The sequence below is a fragment of the Trachypithecus francoisi genome, unplaced genomic scaffold (genome assembly GCF_009764315.1).
Source record: "Trachypithecus francoisi isolate TF-2019V2 unplaced genomic scaffold, Tfra_2.0 Lachesis_group20, whole genome shotgun sequence".
Classification (NCBI taxonomy): Eukaryota; Metazoa; Chordata; class Mammalia; order Primates; family Cercopithecidae; genus Trachypithecus; species Trachypithecus francoisi.
The window spans coordinates 7,181,654-7,203,625 of NW_022681466.1; the positions used below are offsets into that span (position 1 = coordinate 7,181,654).

A 21,972-nucleotide genomic window follows, 5' to 3' on the forward strand; every position below is an offset into this window, starting at 1 on the left:
AGAGGCCTGGAAGCTTCCTGGACCCATTGGGCCCCAAAACAGTTCAAGTGCTTTCCGACCTAGGCCTAGGGGTTGATGACACAGGGACACTTAGCCTTGGACACAGAGGCCTCCCAGGCCCTAGGACTCTTCAGGGCTGTGTGGTTAGCGGTGACTGGCAATAGGGCCCCTAATTGTTTCTCAGAGGAACAGTGTCTTCCCAACTGGGCATGGTGGCGCATGCCTGTGGTCCCAGCTACTAGGGAGGCTGAGGTGGGAGGATCACCTGAGCCCAGGAGGTCCAGGCTGCAGTGAGTCATGATTGCACAGCTGCCTCCAGCTTGGGTGACAGAGTGAGACCCCATCTCAAAAACAAAAACAGGGCCGGGCACGGTGGCTCAAGCCTGTAATCCCAGCACTTTGGGAGGCCGAGACGGGCGGATCACGAGGTCAGGAGATCGAGACCATCCTGGCTAACATGATGAAACCCCGTCTCTACTAAAAATACAAAAAACTAGCCGGGCGACGTGGCGGGCGCCTGTAGTCGCAGCTACTCGGGAGGCTGAGGCAGGAGAATGGCGTGAACCCGGGAGGCGGAGCTTGCAGTGAGCTGAGATCCGGCCACTGCACTCCAGCCTGGCAGCAGAGCGAGACTCCGTCTCAAAAAAAAAAAAAAAAAAAAAACAGAGGCTGAGGTGGGCAGATCACCTGAGGCCTGGCCAGCATGGTGAAACCCCGTCTCTACTAAAACAAAAAAATACAAAAATTAGCCAGGCACGGTGGCACATGTCTGTAGTTCCAGCTACTCAGGAGGCTAAGGCAGGAGGATCCTTTGAACCCGGGAGGCAGAGTTTGCAGTAAGCTGAGGTTGCACCATTGCACTCCAGCCTGGGTGACAGAGAGAGACTCCATCACAAAAACAAAAAACCCAGTGCCTTCCCATTGGGATGATTTGCTGGTAGGGCCCAGAGGAAGTCCTGCCTTCTGCCTTCTTCCCCCCACCCTGCCCCTGAGGGATGAGGGGTTGAGGCTTAAGAGGCATGTCCTCCCTCCCACCTCCTCAACTAGGCTGTGCAGTGGGGGTGAGAAAACACCCCGGTGGGATCCTCTTTGCATGGTCTCAGGGGCCTTGGACGTCATCTCAATTAACCTCGTCTCCTGTCCTCATCTTGTGCAGACTCAGAGGTTCCGACATGGAACCAGGGTCACACAGCTAGGATGACGTGATGACCAGGCCTCAGGTTCTGACCCCCCAGGCAAGGTAGGGACCCAGCTCCTCTATGCCCTACTGTCTCAAGAGCAGCTCCTCAGCCTCAATCTGCACCCTCGGGAGGCCCCTGCTCACTGTGCTCCCCTGAGGAACAGGTCCCTGTCCTGGGTGTCGCCACAGGAACTGGTATGCCTGGTGAAGCGATGTGTTCAAAGCCCATAGCCAAAAATCACCCTAACCCTGCCTCTGCCTCAGTTACTCCCACACTTGCCCCCCTGCTTTGTAGCTGCTCCAAGGTAGGGGTAGCTCAAGGTCCCCTGAGGGCTGAGGAGGAAGCTACCTGGCCTGGCTCACATTCCGGGCCCCACTGTAGTCCAAAGGTATATTTTAAGAGGACAAAGGATTGTTTTTTTTTTTTATTTTTTTTGCTAAGAAAGTTTCTAGGTGGCAGGTGCTTTCTGGGGAGGAGGCATGCGTAGCAGACACAGTGGCCCAACTGTCCTTTCTGCTTCCATCCGTCCGTGCTAGCCCCGCCACCTGCCAGCTCTTGCTCCCTCAGAGCCAGAAGGTTCTTGGCTCCAGGCCTCCTGGCCTGGATGCTGGCAGCCCCTGGGGAGAGGACCCAGGCTCCCTCTGGTAATGGCCACCACCCTCCCCTCAGGGCAGCTGGAGCCTCCTCTTTGGCAGGGTCCCCCTCCCTTCCCCAGGAGACTGCACCTGTAGCCCTGGTTCCAGTGAACCTGGCCCCCACCCCAGTGGCTGGAACAGGAAGGCCAGGAGGCAGATGGACCAGGAGGCAGATGGGCCGATCCCCTGCCCACCAGAGCAGCTTTTCCGAAAGGGGGGCAGGGGCAGGGTTTGCTCCCCCTGGTGCTGGGGTGTGGGAGACATTGCAGCCAGGGCTGGAGGCAGGCAGGTGGGAGTAGAGATGTCGCTGCTGAGCCCCCATCACCGTGGAAGACGGGGGTCTGCACTCTGGACGCTCCGCATGCTGGGGCGTCCCCAGGTGTCAGGCCAGGCTGGAAGGCCATGCTGTGACGAAGGCCATGCTGTGACGGGGAAGCCCCAGACCCTACAGGAAAGCCCTTGCAGGTCCCCACCAGGGACCCAGCCCCACCGCAAACCTCTACGGCTACGGTGCAGGCCGCAAGGCATGTTGGGAGGCCTGCTTGGCCCGGTGCCGCCGCAGCCTCACAAAGACCTGGGCCTCTCGGTCACCCTTCCGGCCCTCCAGCAGCTGTAGGATTGGGTCCCCTGCGGAGAGAGGGGTTTGGGGGTCAGATGCTGAGAGGCAGGGCCTGGTGGTGGCAGGGAAGAGTGTGGGGGGGCACAACACTGCCCTATCCCCCCGACCACCTGGAAGGAAACCAGTGACAGACCCTCGCCAGCCCAGCTCAGGAGGTGGTCTGACAAGATGCATCCGGTCGCGTAACAGACAGAGTGCTGCTGGGACACTGACCCGACTGCAGCGAGGGGCTGAGACGTGCCTAAGGTTTGGCTATTACCTTTTTTTTTTTTTTTTTTTGAGACAGAGTCTCGCTTTGTCGCCCAGGCTGGAGTGCAGTGGCCAGATCTCAGCTCACTCCAAGCTCCGCCTCCCGGGTTTACGCCATTCTCCTGCCTCAGCCTCCCGAGTAGCTGGGACTACAGGCGCCCGCCACCTCGCCCGGCTAGTTTTTTGTATTTTTATTTTTATTATTTTTTTTTTTTTGAGACGGAGTCTCGCTCTGTCGCCCAGGCTGGAGTGCAGTGGCCGGATCTCAGCTCACTGCAAGCTCCGCCTCCCGGGTTCACGCCATTCTCCTGCCTCAGCCTCCGGAGTAGCTGGGACTACAGGCGCCCGCCACCACGCCCGGCTAGTTTTTTGTATTTTTTTAGTAGAGACGGGGTTTCACCGTATTAGCCAGGATGGTCTCGATCTCCTGACCTCGTGATCCGCCCGTCTCGGCCTCCCAAAGTGCTGGGATTACAGGCTTGAGCCACCGCGCCCGGCCAGTTTTTTGTATTTTTTAGTAGAGATGGGGTTTCACTGTGTTAGCCAGGATGATCTCAATCTCCTGACCTCATGATCTGCCCGTCTTGGCCTCCCAAAGTGCTGGGATTACAGGCTTGAGCCACCGCACCTGGCCTGCTATTACTACCTTTTCATATGAGAACCTAAAGCCAGCAAGTTAACCTCTTCATGCCTCGGTTTACTCATCTGTAAAAGAGTGCTAATATCTGCTTCGTTGGCTGGCATGCGTAAAGTGCTTAGCACTTGCTCATTAGTGCACAAGCACCAGACCGTTGCTGGAATCAGAAATGCTCTGCAGGGATGTGGCCCCGCTGAGTGGGATCCAGGCCCTTCTCCCCAGTTAAACTTGGTGACTCCCCCATGCAGGAAGAGTCACGTTACACTTAGCTTAAAGTTCACTGGTCTGTTGATTAGACTGAGAGATGGGCCATGGTTGTCCCACTGGCTCCCACCTCCAGGGAAGCTGTTCTCTGACCCGGTGTCACCTCTCTGGGGGCCCTGCCTGAGCTTTACAGGCTCCCGTCCTGTACCACCCTGCCCTGGGCTCAGGCCTACCGTTGGGTGCGGGGTACGTGAGCGGCAGGCGGGTCTGAGGCACGTCACCAGGCTCCTCAGAGCCACTCAGCCCGGGCACCTCACACAGCGGCAGGAAGGCCTCGCCTTCCAGGTCGTCGGCCCCCAGCGTGTCGTGGTCCAGCACGGTGAGCAGGAGGCATGCACCAGCCTTGCGGCACGGCTCGGCAGGCACCAGGCTGTGGGGAGAGTCAGGGCTCTGCTGCCAGCCCCAGCACGGCCACCCCCAGCGCCGACACATGGGTTCACCCGCTTGGTGTTGGGAACCAGCCAGGGTTAGAACTGCAAAGCCAGCTCTCAGCCTGGTACCTCTTGGCCATGTGTGCAATGCCTGTGAGCTGATGCTTTAAACCAGGGGTCCTGTGTTCCCTGCTCACCTGTCCTGAGGAACTGGGAGCAGGTTACTGAGAACCTCAGAGACAGGACCCTTCTCCTGGAAGTCCCTAAGTTCAACATGTGGGAGTCCACCCCTTCCCCCAGGGGAAGCAAGCTTTTTTTTTTTTTTTTTTTGAGATAGAGTCTTGCTCTGTCACCCAGGCTGGAGTGCAGTGGCGTGATCTCGATTCACCACAACCTCCGCCTCCCAGGTTCAAGTGTTCTCCTGCCTCAGCCTCCCGAGTAGCTGGGACTGCAGGCGCATCCCACCATACCCAGCTAATTTTTTGTATTTTTAGTAGAGACAGGGTTTCACCGTGTTAGCCAGGATGGTCTCGATCTCCTGACCTTGTGATCTACCCGCCTCGGCCTCCCAAAGTGCTGGGATTACAGGCGTGAGCCACCATACCTGGCCCTCTTTTTTTTTTTTTTTTTTTTGGAAATGGAATCTCACTCTGTTGCCCAGGCTAGAGTGCAGTGGCACCATCTCAGCAGCCTCTGCCTCCTGGGTTAAGCAATTCTCTCGTCTCAGCCTCCTGAGTAGCTCAGATTACAGGTGCCCACCATCACACCTGGCTAATTTTGTATTTTCAGTAGAGATGGGGTTCCACCATGTTGGCCAGGCTGGTCTTGAACTTCTGACCTCAAGTGATCCACCCACCTCAGCCTCCCAAAGTGCTGGCATTACAAGTGTGAGCCACCGCGTCCAGCTGCACTCTTGTCCCAGGTGTCCCATCCCTTGGGCCCAAATGTGGCCATCTCAGGGGAGCCCCTTGGCCCCAGCCAGGAGGAGTAGGCCTGAGGGAGCCCACCTGGGGGAAATGAGGCGGGGGATTGGGAGAAGAACGGGACCCACTCACAATTCAAAGGTCTCATCAAACAGTGGGTGAAGGTCCTTCTTGTGCTTCTGGGTCTCCCGGGCAGCCAGCTCAGGGAACTCATGCCTGGGCTCCAAGGTCAGCTGGACAAAGGGGTCGCTGGAGCCTGGCAAGTGGCGGGGGTGTGTGCATTAGTTGAGGGTCTCCCAGGTACCCCACCCCCGCAGCTATGCTCTGCTCAGCAGCACTGACCCCTCCTGGTAACTGGAGGAAATGCACCCAGAGCTCCTGCAGGGTGAGCAGAGCCCCAAGGGTCGCTGAGACAGGAGGGCCAGGACGGGACCACAGGGAGTGGCCAAAGGGCAGCCTCCACTCACCGTTGGAGTCCAGGGGCAGCAGGCTGGAGGCGCTGAGCAGCTCAACACGCAGCTTCTGCTCAGAGGCGCGGTAGCAGGCCTTGACTGTCACAGCCCCCAGCTCCTCAGAGGTGGTTTCTGCCTGGGGTGGGGAGCAGGGACAGGGTCAGCAGGGACACAGCGGGAGCGAGGTGCTTCAGAGGCTGCAGAGGGCACAGCACGAGGGAGGGACCTCACCTGCTGCTGGATGCGGCTGCAGAAGTACTTCCGGATGAGCTCCCGGCTGGAGGCCGCCTGCAGCTCCAGGTCCCTCTGCAGAGCCTGGGAACACATACAGCTGAGAATCCAAATGGACCGCACGCCCAACCACAGCCAGGGCCTGCCCTCCAGGAGCTCGCGGTCAAGGGTAAGATGCCCGTTTGAAATGGAAAGTATTGGGTCATGGGGCCACGGGTAGGAGCCACCCTCAGGCCAGGCAGACAGCAGGAGAGGCACAGACAGGGCTGGCTTCACGGGTGTGCTTCCCCGACCCCACCGCCCCCGTGCAGACACACAGGGCCCCTGTGCTTAGGAGGACCCAGGCTTGGTTTCAAGTTCTGTCGTCACTATTTTAAAATTTGAATAACTTTTGAATAAGGGGCCCAGCTTTTCATTTTGTACTGGGCCCCATAAATTATGTAGCTGGCCCTGGACATAGGTGAGTGCCAAAAGGCAGGCTCCCTAGACCTCCTGCGGGGAAGCTCACCCAAAGCTCCTACCTGGAAGGTGGCAGTGTGCAGAGCCTCGGGCGGCAGGCCACAGCCCTCAGCGTGGAAGCAGATCTCCAAGTTCTGAGGGAGATATCAGAGTTGACCCCAGGCACCCTCCCACCAGGGTTATCATTGCTGTGACCAGTTCTGTTACCTGCAGGGCAATCTTCAGCCTGTTGGAAGCCAGGGTGGAGCTGCGTTGGGAGGCGGCCGCCTCTACCAGCACTGTGAGCGTGTGGGTCCAGAGCAGGGTCAGGAGGCTGGGGCAGGGGCCGGAGGGATGTGGACACAGCACAGCAGGGCAGTGGTGGAGGAGGAAGCAAAGACGCTCTTGAGAAAGGGGAGGCCTCAAGGACCCAGCCACACCCCAGCTCCTCCCACCCCAGGTGAGGCTGGGGAGAGGGCGGGTACAGGACCAGGAAGGGGCAGGTGGGGTCAGTCCTATCCAACACACCTCTCAACCTCAGTGAAGAACCCTCCACAGCAGGCTAATGGAACCCACAAACAAGGCTGGAGACAGGGAGGAGGCCAGGCCCCCAGTGACAGAACTTGATTTAAGACAGGAGCAGGCCGGGCGTGGTAGCTCATGCCTGTAATCCCAGCACTTTGGGAGGTCAAGGCAGGTAGATCAGGAGATCAAGAGATTGAGACCATGCTGGCCAACATAGCGAAACCCCGTCTCTACTAAAAATCCAAAAATTAGCTGGGCGTGGTGGCGCGTGCCTGTAGTCCCAGCTACTTGGGAGGCTGAGGCAGGAGAATCGCTTGAACCCGGGAGGCGGAGGTTGCAGTGAGCCAAGATTGCAGCACTGCACTCCGGCCTGGCAACAGAGCGAGACTCCAGCTCAAAAAAAAAAAAAAAAAAAAATTAGCCAGGCATAATGGCATGCACCTGCAGCCCCAGCTACTCAGCAGCTGAGGTGGGAGGGATCGCTTGAGCCCACGAAGATGAGGCTACAGTGAGCCGAGATCACGCCACTGCACTCCAGCCTGAGTAACAAGAATGAGATGCTGTCTCAAAAAAAAAAAGCAGGCTGGGCGCGGTGGCTCATGCCTGTAATCCCAGCACTTTGGGAGGCTGAGGCAGGCAGATCACAAGGTCAGGAGATCAAGATCATCCTGGCTAACATGGTGAAACCCTGTCTCTACTAAAAATACAAAAATTAGCCGGGCGTGGTGGCGAGTGCCTGTAGTGTCAGCTGCTGGAGAGGCTGAGGCAGGAGAATGGCATGAACCCAGGAGGTGGAGCTTGCAGTGAGTTGAGATTGCGCCACTGCACGCCAGCCTGGGCAACAGAGTGAGACTCCATCTCAAAAAAATGAAACAAAAAAAATCGGCTGGGCGCAGTGGCTCATGTCTGTAATCCAAGCACTTTGGGAGGCTGAGGCGGGTGGATCACTGAGGTCGGGAGTTGGAGACCAGCCTGACCAACATGGAGAAACCCCATCTCTACTAAAAATACAAACTTAGCCGGGCATGGTGGCGCATGCCTGTAGTCCCAGCTACTCGGGAGGCTGAGACAGGAGAACTTGAACTGGGAGGTGGAGGTTGCGGTGAGCCCAGATCATGCACGCCATTGCACTCTAGTCTGGGCAGTAAGAGCGAAACTCCATCTCAAAAAAAAAAAAAAAAAAAAAAAAAACATGGCCAGGCGCAGTGGCTCACGCCTATAATCCCAGCACTTTGGGAAGCCCAAGGTGGGGTGATCACCTGAGGTCAGGAACGAGAGACTCTGTCCCCCCGCCAAAAAAGTAGGTAATTAATTAATTTGTGCAACACATTTAAGTGCCCATTATGTACCAGGCACTGTTCTTTCCAAAGTCTTTTTCAGATAGGGTCTCACTCTGTCACCCAGGCTGAGTATAGCAGTGCCATCACGGCTCACTGCAGCTTCCACCTTCTGCGTTCAAGGGATTCTTTCCACCTTCTGCGTTCAAGGGATCCTCCCAACTCAACCTCCCAGGTAGCTGGGACTACAGGTGGACGCCACCATGCCTGGCTAATTTGTGTGTGTGTGTGTGTGTGTGTATATACACACACCTATATATATACACAGACACACAAATAAATATAAATATAAATATATATATAGATTTTTTTTTTGGTATAATTTTGTAGAGACTGGGTTTTGCCATGTTGCCCACGCTGGTCTTGAACCCCTGGGCTCCCTGGCTTCCCAAAGTGCTGGGATTACAGGCATGAGCCACCATGCCTGGTGGTGTTCTAAAGGCTCTTGAGACAGCACTGAGCAAAATTTCCCTCTTGGTGGATGTTTAACTCTGGTTTATGTGAAAAATATGGTCTAAGATCAAGTCCAACAGAGCTTAAAGGTGAAAAAAGTAAATAAAATGTTAAAAATAGTCTGGGCGTGGTGGCTCACACCTGTAATCCCAGCACTTTGGGAGGCCAAGGCTGGTGGATCATGAAGTCAGGAGTTCGAGACCAGCCTGACCAACATGGAGAAACCCCGTCGCTCCTAAAAATACAAAATTAGCTGGGCGTGGTGGCACAAGCCTGTAGTCCTAGCTACTTGGGAGGCTGAGGCAGGGAATCACTTGAACCCGGTGGCGGAGGTTGCAGTGAGCTGAGATGGCGCCACTGCACTCCAGCCTGGCGACAGAGCAAGACTCCATCTCAAAAAAATAAAAAATATATATACATGGTTTAAGAAATAAAAACGGCTGGGCTCCGAGGGGCCCTGACTATACCTGTGGGGGTAGAACAGAACTCTAGGAGGGCAGGCGGCCTCTTCAGCGCCCAGATTCCACAGGGAGGTGGGCACTGTCATCGTCATCGTCACTACAGCTAATAGTCTCTGACCACTTCCTTTGTACCGACATCACGCTCAGCACCTCACATGACCCATTTAATCCTCAGCAGAAGCCAGAACTATTCTCCTCTGCACCAGGAACTTGCCCAAGGCCGCTAAGCACTGATGAAGCTGGAGTCTGAACCCAGGTGGTCCAGAGCCCACGTGCTGGACTCCACTGCCTGTTGCCTGGCATCCTGGGTCCCTGCTCTAAGACCCCCTAACTAGAAGTTCTCCCTGCACCGTGGGCGGGGACCACCTGTAACCTAATGGGGGCAGAGGAGCAGTCAGGGAGGCCCTGAAGACAGGCCTGGGACTAAAGGAGAAAGGACAGGCAGATTTTGGCTCAGCCTAAGGAAGAACTCAAAGCACTCAGAGTTAGGCAGCAGGAAATGGGGAGGCCTGCAAAGTGGCAAGCTCCCTGTCCCTGCAGCGAGCATCAGCAGAGCCTGACCACCCTGTAAGGGAGGTCACCAAAGGTATTCACCTCCACCCCTCAGAACGGATGCTGAGGCCCAGGAAGGAGGGGCCGTGGGAGGAGACGGGGAGGTGGTGAGCACGCCCAGGGCAGGGGCTGCTACACCCCTCAGGACGGATGCTGGGGCCCAGGAAGGAGGGGCCGTGGGAGGAGAGGGGGAGGTGGTGAGCACGCCCAGGGCAGGGGCTGCTATACCCCTCAGAACGGATGCTGGGGCCCAGGAAGGAGGGGCCGTGGGAGGAGAGGGGGAGGTGGTGAGCACGCCCAGGGCAGGGGCTGCTACAGACCTGCTGAAGTTCTCCTTTACCAAGTTGGTGTTCATGTAGCAAAGCTCCACTTCCAGGAACTTCATCAGGGGCAGAATGGCCTGGGGAGGGAGAAGGGGAGCAGGTGTGGCTCCAGCTCATGTTGGCCCCACCCCCATCCCCTTCCCCTGACCTGGAGGGAGGAAACAGGGCCGGGAACGTCTCTGTGAGAGCAGTTTGTAGTGTCTGTAAGAGGCCGGACTGCCCACCTCTCTGCCTTCCCCTCTTCATTGCTTAGCCTGTCCCAGCCACACTGGCCGCCTCTACAGCCCTGGAACCTTCCAGGCATGGTCCTGCCTCAGGGTCTCTGCCCTTGCCTGGAATGCTCTTCCCCTAGAACTTCTCATGGCTCCTTCCCTTGCTTCCCGTAGGTCTTCACTCAGTTGTCACAGCCTTCCCTGGTCACCATCTAAAAATACAACCCTCTGACCCTTCCCACCCCCTTCTCTGTCTTTTCTCTGTAGCATTTATCATTATCTAGCACACTGCATGTGTGTGCCGCACACACGTCTGTGCATAGAGTTAATAGCTATAACGTCACTGGAGTTATGGACAGTTCTTCTCTCACCTCCACTACTAGAATGTCAGCTCCAAGAAAGCAGGTATTTTGTCATATTGTTCGCTGACCTATCCCCAGTGCTTAAATCAATGCATAGGACAAAGTGGGCACCTGATAAATAGTTGATGAATGAATGAAAATCCTTCCACCCAGCAGTCGAAGGTGTGCGTCATGATAGGCCCCCACTTACAGGCCAGCTGGCTTGTGTGAACAGGACAGCAAAGCTAGGAGGCAGCTGAGAAGGATGTGCACCGTGGCCTGTTGGGCTGCAAAGCCTAAGCCCTCCCCAGCTGCAGCCCCTCATTGACTGTCAGTGCTGGGACAGCCGGTGGAGTGACCCAACCCAGTCCTGTGAGCATCCCAGGAGGAAACTGAGGCCCAGGGAGAGAACATGCCTTGCCTGGTCTGGGGGACTTATCTTTGACACCAAGGCCTTCAGTGAGATCTACAGAGCTGGCAGGGCGGTGAAGGCCAGCAGGCAGAAGGGCCACTTACATCCTCAGGCAGGACGGACTCCCTGACGCCCACCAGTTTCTGGATGTGCTTGGCGATGCCCACCTCCAACTGGAGACACAAAACGGAAGGAGGAGGGAGGTCAGGGCATGAGTTGGGGATGGGAGAGTTCCTTAGTGCCTGAGTTTAGACGCAGGAAGGGGTCAGGGCTGGACATGGGCCCAGGTCCTGGCTGGAACCAGGCAGGCTGAGGACGGGAGGGGATGGGGTGACTGTGCGGTCGGACAAGGTACCTGCTCGGCCAGGGTTCGGACGCCAGTGCGGATCTCATGGCCCAGCCCGGCCAGCGCGCTCTGCAGCTGGGCATGCAGCGTGTTCTGCAGCTGCCCCTGCTCCAGCACGGCCCCTACCCGCTGCTCCAGGGCCTCCCATGCCAGCTGGGTGGGCAACTTGCCGATCACCAGCCGCAGCTGCTCCATGTCATTCACCACCACACACAGCTGGGACAGAGATGCAGAGCTTCCAGAACTGCATCTGGGCTGGTCCCCACACCCAGCCAGACTCCCAGCCCTAGCTCTGGCCTCACCATGTTGGCTGCCTGGCCTTGGTCCTTCTGACCTGAAGACAGCTCGCGGGCCCGGGCCTTTATAAGACTGCAGTACACCAGGGCCAGGCGACAGGTGTCCTAGGGTGGGGTTGGACAGAGGGAACTGATCCATGGGTGGGGCATCCAAGAAGGGCAGGTGGGAAGGGCATGGAAATTTCGGCGACTTGGGAGATTTAGGACACAGGCCTTGGGAGACTGCCTGGGTGAGAGCTTGGGAGAAACGGTGGGTGGTATTCTAGAAAAAGGGGGAAGGACACATGGAAGATGCCACACCTCCACAAACTTGACAGTAATCATGAAGGCCTCCTCTGGGTCTGGCCAGTCCAGCTGCCGGGCAGTGTGGCTGATCTGGGCAAAGCAGGTGGATAGATCCACCGCTGATGTGCTGTGCTTGGTCAGTTCACCCAGGGGTACCAGCTGGGGGAAGAAAGGAGGACTCAGGATACTGCCAAATCCACCGCCTTCTCTCCTTCCTTCATTCGTAGAGCAGCTACTACCACCAGGCACAGAGCTGGGCAGGGAGCTTCACAAGAGACAAGCACGGCTCCGCCCAGATGCACAGCCTGCAGGATCTCAGGCGAAGTGAAGCCACAGGCCCAAGGATATCCAGAGGCAGCGTTTTGCACACAACTGGCCTCAAGTGCACCCAAAGGGACGTTCAGAGAGAGTTACCAGCTTTGACTACACTTTGGAGGTCCAGGCAGAACCCAAGCCTCACCCCCAAACCGGGGCCCCGTCCCCCACCCTGGCCACGCCCCCACCTCATCCATCTGCACAGCACGCTGCACCCGCGCCAGGGCCACGTTGTATGTCTTCTGCAGCCAGGAGGGGATGGCCGGCTGGAACCAGCGGTGGAAATTATCCAGGGCCAGGACTCCATCCCTGGGGATTGCCAGGGCTCAGCGTCGGGAAGGCTGGGGCCTCCGTGGGCCCTGGGGCCTCGTCCACCCTCTTCTCCCCTGTGCCCCTGCGGCCGCCCGCAATTGGCCTGCTGCCCACCTCTCTGAGGAGCTTGGACGCAGCTGGCAGAGCTCCTTGAGGCTGATGTAGAGCTGGAACAGACTCTCGCCCATCTCTGGGGACACTGCATCACCCACAGCCGTCGTGTGGTCCTGCACCCGCTTGGCCACCTGCAAAGGGAAGGTGTGGAGGGTGGGGTCCACAGCCCTGTCAGAGAGCATGGCCTAGAGACAGGGGAGGGACTCACCAGCCACTGCAGCTCCCGAAAAGCCATGGAGAAGAGGTGGATCTTGAGGGTACTGCAGGAAAGGCAGCAGGTGTCACCCAGTGCCATACACCGTGATCCCTGTGGTTCCGGCTCTGAGCCAATGCCCCACTACCTCCCGACCTGGCTATCTGCTCACTTGTGGAAGATCTTGTCCCACGTGCGCTGGCACTGGTGCAGGTCGCCGATGACATCCTGTACCAGGCCCAGCAAGGCCTTGCCTGCCTCCAGGATGCCCTGCAGAGACAGAGGTAGGCACCACCCCCTGTGCCCCCCCCACCGCCCTCTTGCCCAGCCCCTGTGCCCCCCCCACCCGCCCTCTTGCCCAGCCCCTCACCTGCACCATGGGCTGATGGTGCTGCTGCTTCAGGTGGAACCACTCAGTGGTGCCAGTCTGTCGACAAAGAGGCAGTGAGCAGGGAGGGATTGCCAGGCCCAGACACTGGTCTCCCCCATCCCCAGCAGGAGTACCATACCTGCAGGGCCTCAGTCACCAGCTGGGGCAATGGGGCAGTGTTGGAGCACAGTTCTCCGAAGGCCTTCATCTTGCACATCTGTACCAGGACCCTGCAAGAAGGAAAGAGCTGTGTCCAAAGTGCCTGCTGCCCCACACAGCACTCACTCCTCCAACAGGCTTCTCCCACTCCTGCAGGCACCCCAGCTGCTCCCTCATCCCTTACCCCACCGAGGAAGGGGAGAGCAGTCACTGACCTGAGAAGAGACTGGAGCCGGGCTGGGGAGTCCGAGACAGAGAGGGGGAAGACAGAGCGGAACCTCCGAATGAGGGAGAGGCCGTAGGCCAGCAGGGAGCTGAATGAAGCGGCCAGCTCCTCCTGCTGCAGAGCCAGGAGATGCTTTAGGAGCCTGGACAGCCTCTGCTGCTCCCCTTCCCCTTCCCTGAGCCCTGCGTGCCCAGCACCCCTTGACCACTGCATGCCTACCTGTTCTGCCTTGAGCCGACCCTGGATCCACTGGTACTCGATGCTGGTGATGGGGTGCAGGAGGCAGCTGCTGGGGAACTCCAGGCTCTGGTAGAGGCGGCTGTAGGCCAGCCACTGCCTGCAGGGGACAGGAAGCCCTCAGCTGGGCAGGGAGGAGGGAGTCACCTTCCCCTGTTCACCTGGCCTCAGGTGGAGGGAATCATCTCCCTCCTCCAGGGCCCTGGTGGAGAATCATCCACCAGCACAGGCTGAAAACTAGTGTCTCAATAGGACACGCAGGATTTTTTTTTTTTAGACGTAGTCTCACTCTGTCACCCAGGTTGGAGTGCAGTGGTGCAACCTCGGCTCACTGCAACCTATGCCTCCTAGGTTCAAGCGATTCTCCAGCCTCAGCCTCCCAAGTAGCTGGGACTACAGGCATGTACCACCATGCCCAGCTAAATTTTGTATTTTTAGTAGAGATGGGGTTTCACCATGTTGGCCAGGCTGGTCTTGAACACCTGACCTCAAGTGATCCACCTGCCTCGGCCTCCCAAAGTGCTGGGATTACAAGCGTGAGCCACTGTGACCAGCCAGGATATTTTGTGTGTTTCCATAGATGCTTTTCAAATTGCCCAGATTGAGATATTTGTGATTTTAAAACTTCAGGATTTCTTGCTGTTTTTGAAAAACTGCATCAGCAAGGTGCGGTGGCTCACACCTGTAATCGCAGCACTTTGGGAGGCCAACGAGGGTGGATCACCTGAGGTCAGGAGTTCGAGACCAGCCTGGCCAACATGGTGAAACCCCATCTCTACCAAAAATACGAAATTTAGCCAGGCGTGATGGCGGGCACCTGTAGTCCCAGCTACTTAGGAGGCTGAGACAGGAGAATCACTTGAACCCGGGAGGCAGAAGTTGCAGTAAGCTGAGACTGTGCCACGGCACTCCAGCCTGGGCAACAAGAGGGAAACTCCAGCTAAAAAAAAAAAAAAGGCCGGGTGTGGTGGCTCAAGCCTGTAATCCCAGCACTTTGGGAGGCCGAGAAGGGTGGATCACGAGGTCAGGAGATCGAGACCATCCTGGCTAATGCCGTGAAACCCCGTCTCTACTAAAAAATACAAAAAACTAGCCGGGCGAGGTGGCGGGTGCCTGTAGTCCCAGCTACTCGGGAGGCTGAGGCAGGAGAATGGCGTAAACCCGGGAGGCGGAGCTTGCAGTGAGCTCAGATCCGGCCACTGCACTCCAGCCTGGGCGACAGAGCGAGACTCCGTCTCAAAAAAAAAAAAAAAAAAAAAAAAAACAAGAAAAGAAAAATAGGATCTAAGGACCTGAGCCTTCGTGCACATGTGGCAAGCATCAGCGAGAACTTCCTTTCAGATGGTTTGGAGGGATGTCACACACAGAGGTCCAGTGGGAGGGCAGAGGATGGGGGAGAGGAGCAGCCTGGGGACAGGCCGAGGTCCCTATTGGACACTGCAGCCACTTGCATTACTGTGCTTGGGCCCTGCAGGCAAACCAGGTCCCTCCCCATCTGGTGCCTGCTCCAGTCTCCAGCCTCGCTGCCATTCCACGCTCGTCTACGGATCACCCACCTGCCTGAGGTCCTAGCAGTACACATGCTGACCCCGACCCAGAAATGCACTCCCCTGGGCTCCCTCCGCCTCCCACTCAGACTCCAAGTTGCAGCCCAGGCCTGAGGCAGTATTCTGCTCCTGTTCCTCCCCTGGCCAGCGCCTGGCTATGTCCCATCTCTTTTTTTTTTTTTTTGAGACAGAGTCTCGTTGTGTCACCCAGGCTGGAGTGCAGTGGTGTGATCTCAGCTCACTGCAACCTCCACCTCCTGGGTTCAAGTGATTCTTGTGCCTCACCCTCCTGAGTAGCTGGGACTACAGATGTGCGCCACCACGTCTGACTAATTTTTGTATATTTTGTAGAGACGGGGTTTCACCATGCTGGCCAGGCTGGTCTCAAACTCCTGACTTCAAGTGATCTGTTTGCCTCAGCCTTCCAAAGTGCTGGGATTCCAGGTGCGAGCCACTGTGCCCGGCCGGCTGTGTCCCATCTCTGCCCTTCTCACATGCACTGGAATGACTGTGACCCCCTGTGACCTCCCCAGCATTCCTAGGACTTGACATGAGCGGCCCTCAACATAGATCCTTATCAGAGCATAGTTTTGCTGAGTTGAAGGCTATGGTATTGGGAAACAGGGCTGGGGTTAGGGACGGGGTCCAAATTCAAATGCCCAGAAGAACTCAGGAGACGAAAGCAACTGAAGTGGGCCCAGTGGCAGCTGTGACGGGCAGAGGCAGACACATCACTGCTCTGGCCACTCAAAAAAGTAGCAAAATGGCTGGGCACAGCGGCTCACGCCTGTAATCCCAGCACTTTGGGAGGCCGAGGCAGGCAGATCACCTGAGGTTGGGAGTTCGAGGCCAGCCTGACCAACATGGAGGAACTCTGTCTCTACTAAAAATGCAAAGTTAGCTGCGCATGGTGGAGCATGCCTGTAATCCCAGCTACTCAAGAGGCTGAGGCAGGAGAATCACTTGAACCTGGAAGGCGGAGGTTGCAGTGAGCCAAGATCATGCCATTGCACTCCAGCCTGGGCAACAGGGATGAAATTCTGTTTCAAAAGAAAAAAAAGCAGCAAAATGATGGCCCTGAAGTTCTAACACTTGTGTTTCACGAGAAGCTGGAGATCTGGATGGTATGTGAAATCTCCAGATTGCTTTTTCTAATATTTTTTGGAAATGAGATCTCACTCTGTGGTCCAGGCAGGACTGTTGGTGTGATCATAGCTCACTGCAGCCTTGAACTCCTGGGCTCAGGTGATCCTCCTGCCTCAGCCTCCCAAAGTCCTGGGATTACAGGAGTGAGCTACCACATCAGCCAAATCTCTAGACTTTTTAAAGTTGGCAACTGATTCAAAACTTAAAACACACATTTTGGGCCAAAGGGAAGTCCGCTGAGAATTACACTTTGGGCTACCAGCTTGGAGGAGGGCAGGGGCGTGGGGGTTAGTGGCTCAGGGGTTCTGCCCAGGGCTGTGCACTCACGCCATGGACTGGTGGAAGTCGGACAGGTCCTTCTGTGTGGCGTGCAGAAAGAGGACGGTGGCAGCCTGGGGACTCAACGACCCATCCCAGGAGGTGCTGCCCGCCTGAGTGGAGCAGGTGGAGGAGTATCAGGACCTGAAGGGCGGCCCCGGCTGCGCCCAGCCCTGGGAGGGCAGTACCTGGTGCTGGGTGACCTCGTGGGACACGAGCTGCTGCAGAAGGTGGAGGTGCACCGTGTAGCTGGGCTGCGAGCGGCTGGCTGAGGTGGCTCTCTGCAATGAGGCGTCTGTGAGCAGACAGGGCCCCACGCTGGGTATAGCCAGGCCCCCAACCCAGCAGACCACTGCAGGAGCTGGGCACAGCCACTGGCCCAGGACCCGACCTACCCGCTTGTGGATGAGTTGGAACTGGAGGTGGCACTGGCCGCGGTCTGGGTAGGTCTCAGTGCGGGGTTCCAAGGGGTACCACTGGTCCTCTCGGCAGTGCAGGTCCTGGCAGGCGGGGATGCCCAGCCCATGAGCGTCAGAACCTCACAGAGGCAGGGGCAGTGGAGACAACAGGAGGTGGACTCCAGGCTCAGTTTGGTGAGGACATGGAGCCTCTCCCCAGAACCCCTCCCAACCCCCTCCCTCTGCCTCGCTCCTGGGTCCCTTTCCTCATCCTCACCTGCAGCCTCAGAACCACGTTCCCCAGAAAGTCATCCTGGCCTTTGTCCTTCCGGGCCTCCTTAAAGATCCTTCGTCAGGCAGGGTCCCAGGAGGGGGATGCAGCAAGCATCAGAAGGGATCAGGCTGGAATCTACCCCCCGCCGCAGCCACCTGGACCCCAAAGGAGCCTGCACCCCAGCATCCAGTGTGCATGTCGGGGGATGGAGGGCAGAAGGAGCCCCCACTCCTTCCCTGTGAGCCCTACAACACACACCTGCGAAGCCCATGCAGATCTGTGAGCTCCCCAAGCTTCTGTCGGACAGACTCCACAGTGTCCAGGTCCCTGGCAGGACAGAGGTTTGAGAAGGAAGCAGAGAGAGCGCCTAGGACCTCTTCCAGGAGGAGGTTCTGCCTCTCTCACCCCAGATACCTTCCCTTCCCATCCCTAGGTGCAGGCCAGGTCACTCACCACATGTCCAGATGAAAGCTCGCATTGGTGATGTCCTCAAACTCCCTATATGGAGAAAAGGGCGTGCTTGAGGTCCCTGGAGGGTGGATGCCCCCAGCCGAAGCCATAAGTGACCACAGCCCAGAGCCATGGAGTTGTAGCCTATCCCTGCCAAACTCCTCTCCTCATACCCGCATCACTGCCTTTTTTTTTTTTTTTTTTTTTTTTGAGATGGAGTCTAGTTCTGTCCCCAGGCTGGAGGAGGGCAGTGACAGGATCTCAGCTCACTGCAAACTCCGCCTCCCGGGTTCAAATTATTTTCCTGCCTGAGCCTTCCAAGTAGCTGGGATTACAGGTGCCCACCACCACGCCCAGCTAATTTTTGTAATTTTAGTAAAGACAGGGTTTCACTGTGTTGGCCAGGCTGGTCTTGAGCTTCTGACCTCGTGATCCACCCGCCTAGGCCTCCAAAGTGCTGGGATTACAAGCATGCCTTTTTTTTTTTTTTTTTTTGAGACAGAGTCTCACTCTGTCACCGAGGCTGGAGTACAGTGGCACGATCTCGGCTCACCTCCACCTCCACCTCCCTGGTTCAAGCGATTCTCCTGCCTCAGCCTCCTACGCAGGTGGGATTACAGGCATGTACCACCACGCCTGGCTAATTTTTGTACTTTTAGGAGAGCGGGGGGTTTCACCGTGTTGGCCAGGCTGGTCTCGAACTTCTGACCTCAGGTGATCTACCTGCCTCAGCCTCCCAAAAGTGCTGGGATTACAGGCATGAGCCACTGCGCCTGGACCCCACTAATTTTTTGTTTTGAGACAGAGTCTTGCTCTGTCACCAGGTTGGATCTCAGCTCACTGCAACTTCTGCCTTCCAGGTTCAAGCAATTCCCCTGCCTCAGCCTCTCGAGTAGCAGGGACTACAGGTGCCTGCTACCATGCCCGGCTAATTTTTTGTATTTTAGGAGAGACAGGGTTTCACCATGTTAGCCAGGATGGTCTCGATCTCCTGACCTCGTGATCTGCCTGCCTCGGCCTCCCAAAGTGCTGGGATTATAGGTGTGAGCCACCGCGCCCGGCCTTTTTTGTATTTTTAGTAGAAATGGGGTTTTGCCATGTTGGCCAGGCTGGTCTTGAACTCCTGGCCTCAAGTGCTCTGCCCACCTCAGCCTCCTTTGGCGTAAGCCACGGCACCTATCCCTGCCTCCTTTCAGGTATGGCTTCAGGCACCCCCAGACTCACTCACAAGGGCCCGACCCTCCTTGCCCCATCAGCACATGTGGCATTGATGTCGTTCTATCCCATCTGACCTACTGTCCATCTAACGTGCCTAGAGATGGACTTCTTCTCCAGTCTTTGTCCAGGGTCAAACCCCCTCCCCTGAGCCAGGACAACCTACTCATCTCATTATCTGGGGGAGACCCTGCTACCCAGAGGAGACCTGGACAGAGTGGGGGCTGGAGTGCGGCCACGTACAGAATGAAGGTCTCGTCCCAGACGGGGTTGAGTGTTTGGGTGATGACCTGCGTGCGGTGGGTCTGCTCCTCGGGGATGGTGTGCCTCACCACAGCCTTCTGCCGATGCCGGGACCCGGGGCTGCCCCCCGGCACACCTACCCCCTGCTCAATGCCCAGCAGGCAGTAGGGGTCGCTGAACCCTGGGGAGGAGTGGGGAAGATGAGGCAGCCAGGGAATCGGCTGGGTCCCTGGGAGAGGCCCTCATCACCCTCACCCGGAGCTGAGCCTCCTCCTGGGGAAAGGGAAGAGGACCAGCAGCATGGGAGCCAGCACTGCAGAGCTTCTGGGAGGTGGGTGCTCCCACCAAGAGTCCAGGGCCAGGCTGTGATGGGAGAGGAAGGAGCCAGGAAGAAGCCCCTCGGGGAGCCCGCCCCGCGCTCACCACTGACATCTTTGCCCAGAATGCCCTTGGCCTGTTTCACTGTTGCCTTCAGACAAAATACTGGCTTCTGGAGGGACAGGAGGGACGGCATGAGTCCCTGAGGGGGCTGGGCTTCCCAGGCCCCTCCTTGCGCAGGGTGGCCCCGGCCCCAAGTTACCTCGAGCTCCCTGACGCTCTGCAGTGCCTGCTGGTGCTCCTCGGGCTCCACGTGGAAGGCCTGGTGGGGAGGCAGGCGGGTAGGTGGCTGGAGGCACGAGACAGGGCAGCTGCAGGAAGGGGGTTGGGGTGGGGGCCGGGCTCACCTCCTGCAGGTACCGCAGCAGCTCAGAGGCCTCCGTCACATGGTTGGGTTCAGGCTGACCCAGGCGGTGCAGGACAGTGTAGAGTGCGTCCTCGTAGAGCAGGGCCCGCTGAGACACACGGGGTCACCTTGGGGACCCCACCAGCCACCCCTGGCACCAACACCTCTCGCTAAGGGCAGGACAAGGGGCAGCTTGTGCAGCGGAGGGAGTTGAGACCCAGGAGGCCCCTCCTCACCGCAAGTTGCTTGCTGCCATCAGCGTCGGCCAGCAGGAGGATGCACAGCCGCCCTCCCCACCTCTCTGCACCCCAACACTCTGACTCTTACCTGCTCGGGGGAGAAGTGGTGGGATGGAGGCTGGATCTGCAGAGCAAGGTGGAAAGGCAGAGTGTCCTGGGAGGCCCAGAGCAGGCTCAGATGGACAGGAACGGCTCCTCCAAAGCCTGAACCAGGCCAAGGGTATGGGGGCCCCAGCACCCTGGCCTCCAGCCCCACCGATGTCCCGCACCTGTTCCCCCAGCAGGCCTCCTGGAGGTCCATCCCCTGGCCCGCCGTGGCTGAGGTCCATGGGCGCCCAGCAACGCGAGCCCTCCACGCCCGTACCCCACCTCCCTCCCTTCCCCAGAGGAAACAGCTCTGCTTATCGGTGGCGGCTGCTCCTCACCCAGCAGCGGAAGTGAGGCTCAGCAGCGGAGGTGAGGGGGGTGCCACGCCGGCCTAGGGGTCTGCTGCTCCCCGAACAGCTCACCCACAGCAGGGACACCCCCACCTAACGGAGTCGGCTCCTTTGGAGCTGGAGGAGCAGGGGATGGGGAGTCAGGCCCACCAGAGGTAGGGGTTCAGAGAGGCTCAGACCGCAGGGCCTGAGGCTCACAGTGGCCCAGAGTACACCTGGCAGCCCCTGCTCTGCTGGCCCAGGAGGCTCTCCCCAGGGTGGGGTAGACAGGGGAGGGTCCCTGGTCCCCAGTCCCAGCCTTCGAGAGGTGGGGCCAGACAGCAGGGCACCCACACCCGAGACCGCAGTGCTCCCCAAGGCCAGCTCTCTCCCCAGTGAGGTCACTCCTACCTCCGGGGCTGTTTGGGGCAGGGGGTCCTGTAGATCTCTGACTCTGCGGCGCCTTATCTTGATGGCCTGGCGCAAGAGGGGAGGGCGCTGCTGCAGATGGGAGAGGAGTGTCGCCATGGTGGCCTTCTCTGCCCTTCCCTGTCCGTTGGTGCTGGGTGAAGACAGCGAAGCCACAGGATTATGCAAAGAGCCTGGGGCTGCCACCCTCTGTCAGGGGAGGGTGTAGGGGAGGGTGGTAGGGGGGACGGAAGGGTGAGGGTTTCACCGCTTCGGAGAGGCAGTCTCCCAGGCCCCCTGCACCTTCCCCAGCCGGGATCCCTACAGGACCCTCCTCTGGCTGGAGCAGAAGGTGGACTCTGTGGGCAGGCCTGGCCCCGCCCCACCCTCCCACAGAGGCCCTAGGAAGGGGCCAATGCTCTCAGCAGGGGGCGGGGGGTCCAGAACAGGCAGGCAGCATCCTGCCCCATCCATGTGCTGTGCCCAGGCTGGGCAGGACCCTGAGGGAAGCTGACATGGGCCCCAGGGGGTTCTCGCCCCACTTCCTCGAGTGCATCCAGACGTGGGGTGGGGCTCAAGGTGAGGGCTCCCAAGAGGCGTCTCCCTGGAGGACAGCCAGTTGCTCAGCCTGCCTGGCCCCACAGGTGACATTCCATGGAGATGACGGGGCCAAGCTGTGCTCGGCAGGGACGGCCCTGTGCCCTTGTCCCCACCTTGGCGGTCAGGAGGGTGCTCTCTTCAAACGCCCTTGAAGGGGGCTTAGCCAAGTCCCAGAGAGCTCCGGGCCAGGATGGCCAGGAGGAGAAGGCAGAGCGGCCGCTGCCCGATCTCTCCTGAGGACAGACTTGGCTCCGGGGGGACGGGAAAATGCACCTCAGCATGGGGCTTTCCCAGAACTCTGTGCCCAGTGCTGGGCTGGGGGACTCGGGGGCACGTGGGCCTGGCCACGGCCTTTGGCCATTTCCCACCCTCCTGTCCCTTCAAGTTCACAGCAGGGCACGTGATGTGGGTGGTGGTGAGCCAGCTCGGCTACCCGTGTCCCTGTCACAGGTCCCGACATGCTCCAGGGCTGACTCAGCCTCCCCCCTCCAGTAACCTGGACTTGGGCCAGGCCTGCCATTCCTC

The 21,972-nt window shown here is 58.3% G+C and overlaps 1 protein-coding gene across 7 annotated transcripts; it reads right to left on the reverse strand.

Annotated features, from left to right (window-relative positions):
• Window positions 1-1,574: 1,574 nt before the first annotated feature.
• Window positions 1,575-21,354, reverse strand: UNC13D (unc-13 homolog D). Of its 7 annotated transcripts, none has more exons than XM_033182220.1 (33): window positions 21,151-21,177; window positions 20,851-21,001; window positions 20,112-20,147; window positions 19,786-19,893; window positions 19,641-19,700; window positions 19,484-19,550; window positions 19,061-19,241; window positions 17,606-17,650; window positions 17,411-17,479; window positions 17,156-17,225; window positions 16,876-16,980; window positions 16,669-16,761; window positions 16,490-16,593; window positions 13,452-13,569; window positions 13,222-13,346; window positions 12,987-13,077; window positions 12,848-12,904; window positions 12,650-12,747; window positions 12,493-12,544; window positions 12,285-12,415; window positions 12,047-12,167; window positions 11,559-11,702; window positions 11,265-11,363; window positions 10,972-11,178; window positions 10,721-10,789; window positions 9,649-9,728; window positions 6,229-6,334; window positions 6,084-6,155; window positions 5,563-5,646; window positions 5,347-5,467; window positions 5,012-5,135; window positions 3,759-3,955; window positions 1,575-2,443 (listed from the first exon to the last, which is right to left on the reverse strand). In XM_033182220.1, exons 2-33 carry the CDS (start codon window positions 20,965-20,967, stop codon window positions 2,322-2,324), a joined length of 3,273 nt encoding a protein of 1,090 aa, XP_033038111.1. In that variant the 5' UTR covers window positions 20,968-21,001; window positions 21,151-21,177; the 3' UTR covers window positions 1,575-2,321. The 7 variants fall into 7 exon arrangements, 6 of the variants coding, with proteins under 6 accessions (XP_033038111.1, XP_033038110.1, XP_033038112.1 ...); XM_033182219.1 differs by lacking the exon at window positions 21,151-21,177 and having other exon boundaries at window positions 1,575-1,798; window positions 2,314-2,443; window positions 20,851-21,019; XM_033182221.1 differs by lacking the exons at window positions 20,851-21,001; window positions 21,151-21,177 and adding an exon at window positions 20,293-20,433.
• Between the last annotated feature and the right edge of the window lie 618 nt (window positions 21,355-21,972).

Coding starts and splice junctions, on each gene's coding strand:
- UNC13D (XM_033182220.1), bottom strand. CDS start 20,967: ATGGCGACACTCCTCTCCCATCTGCAGCAGCGCCCTCCCCTCTTGCGC. Junction 19,551..19,640: donor AGAGCGTCAGGGAGCTCGAG/GTAACTTGGGGC, acceptor CTGTCCCTCCAG/AAGCCAGTATTTTGTCTGAA. Junction 17,480..17,605: donor AGCTTTCATCTGGACATGTG/GTGAGTGACCTG, acceptor CTGTCCTGCCAG/GGACCTGGACACTGTGGAGT.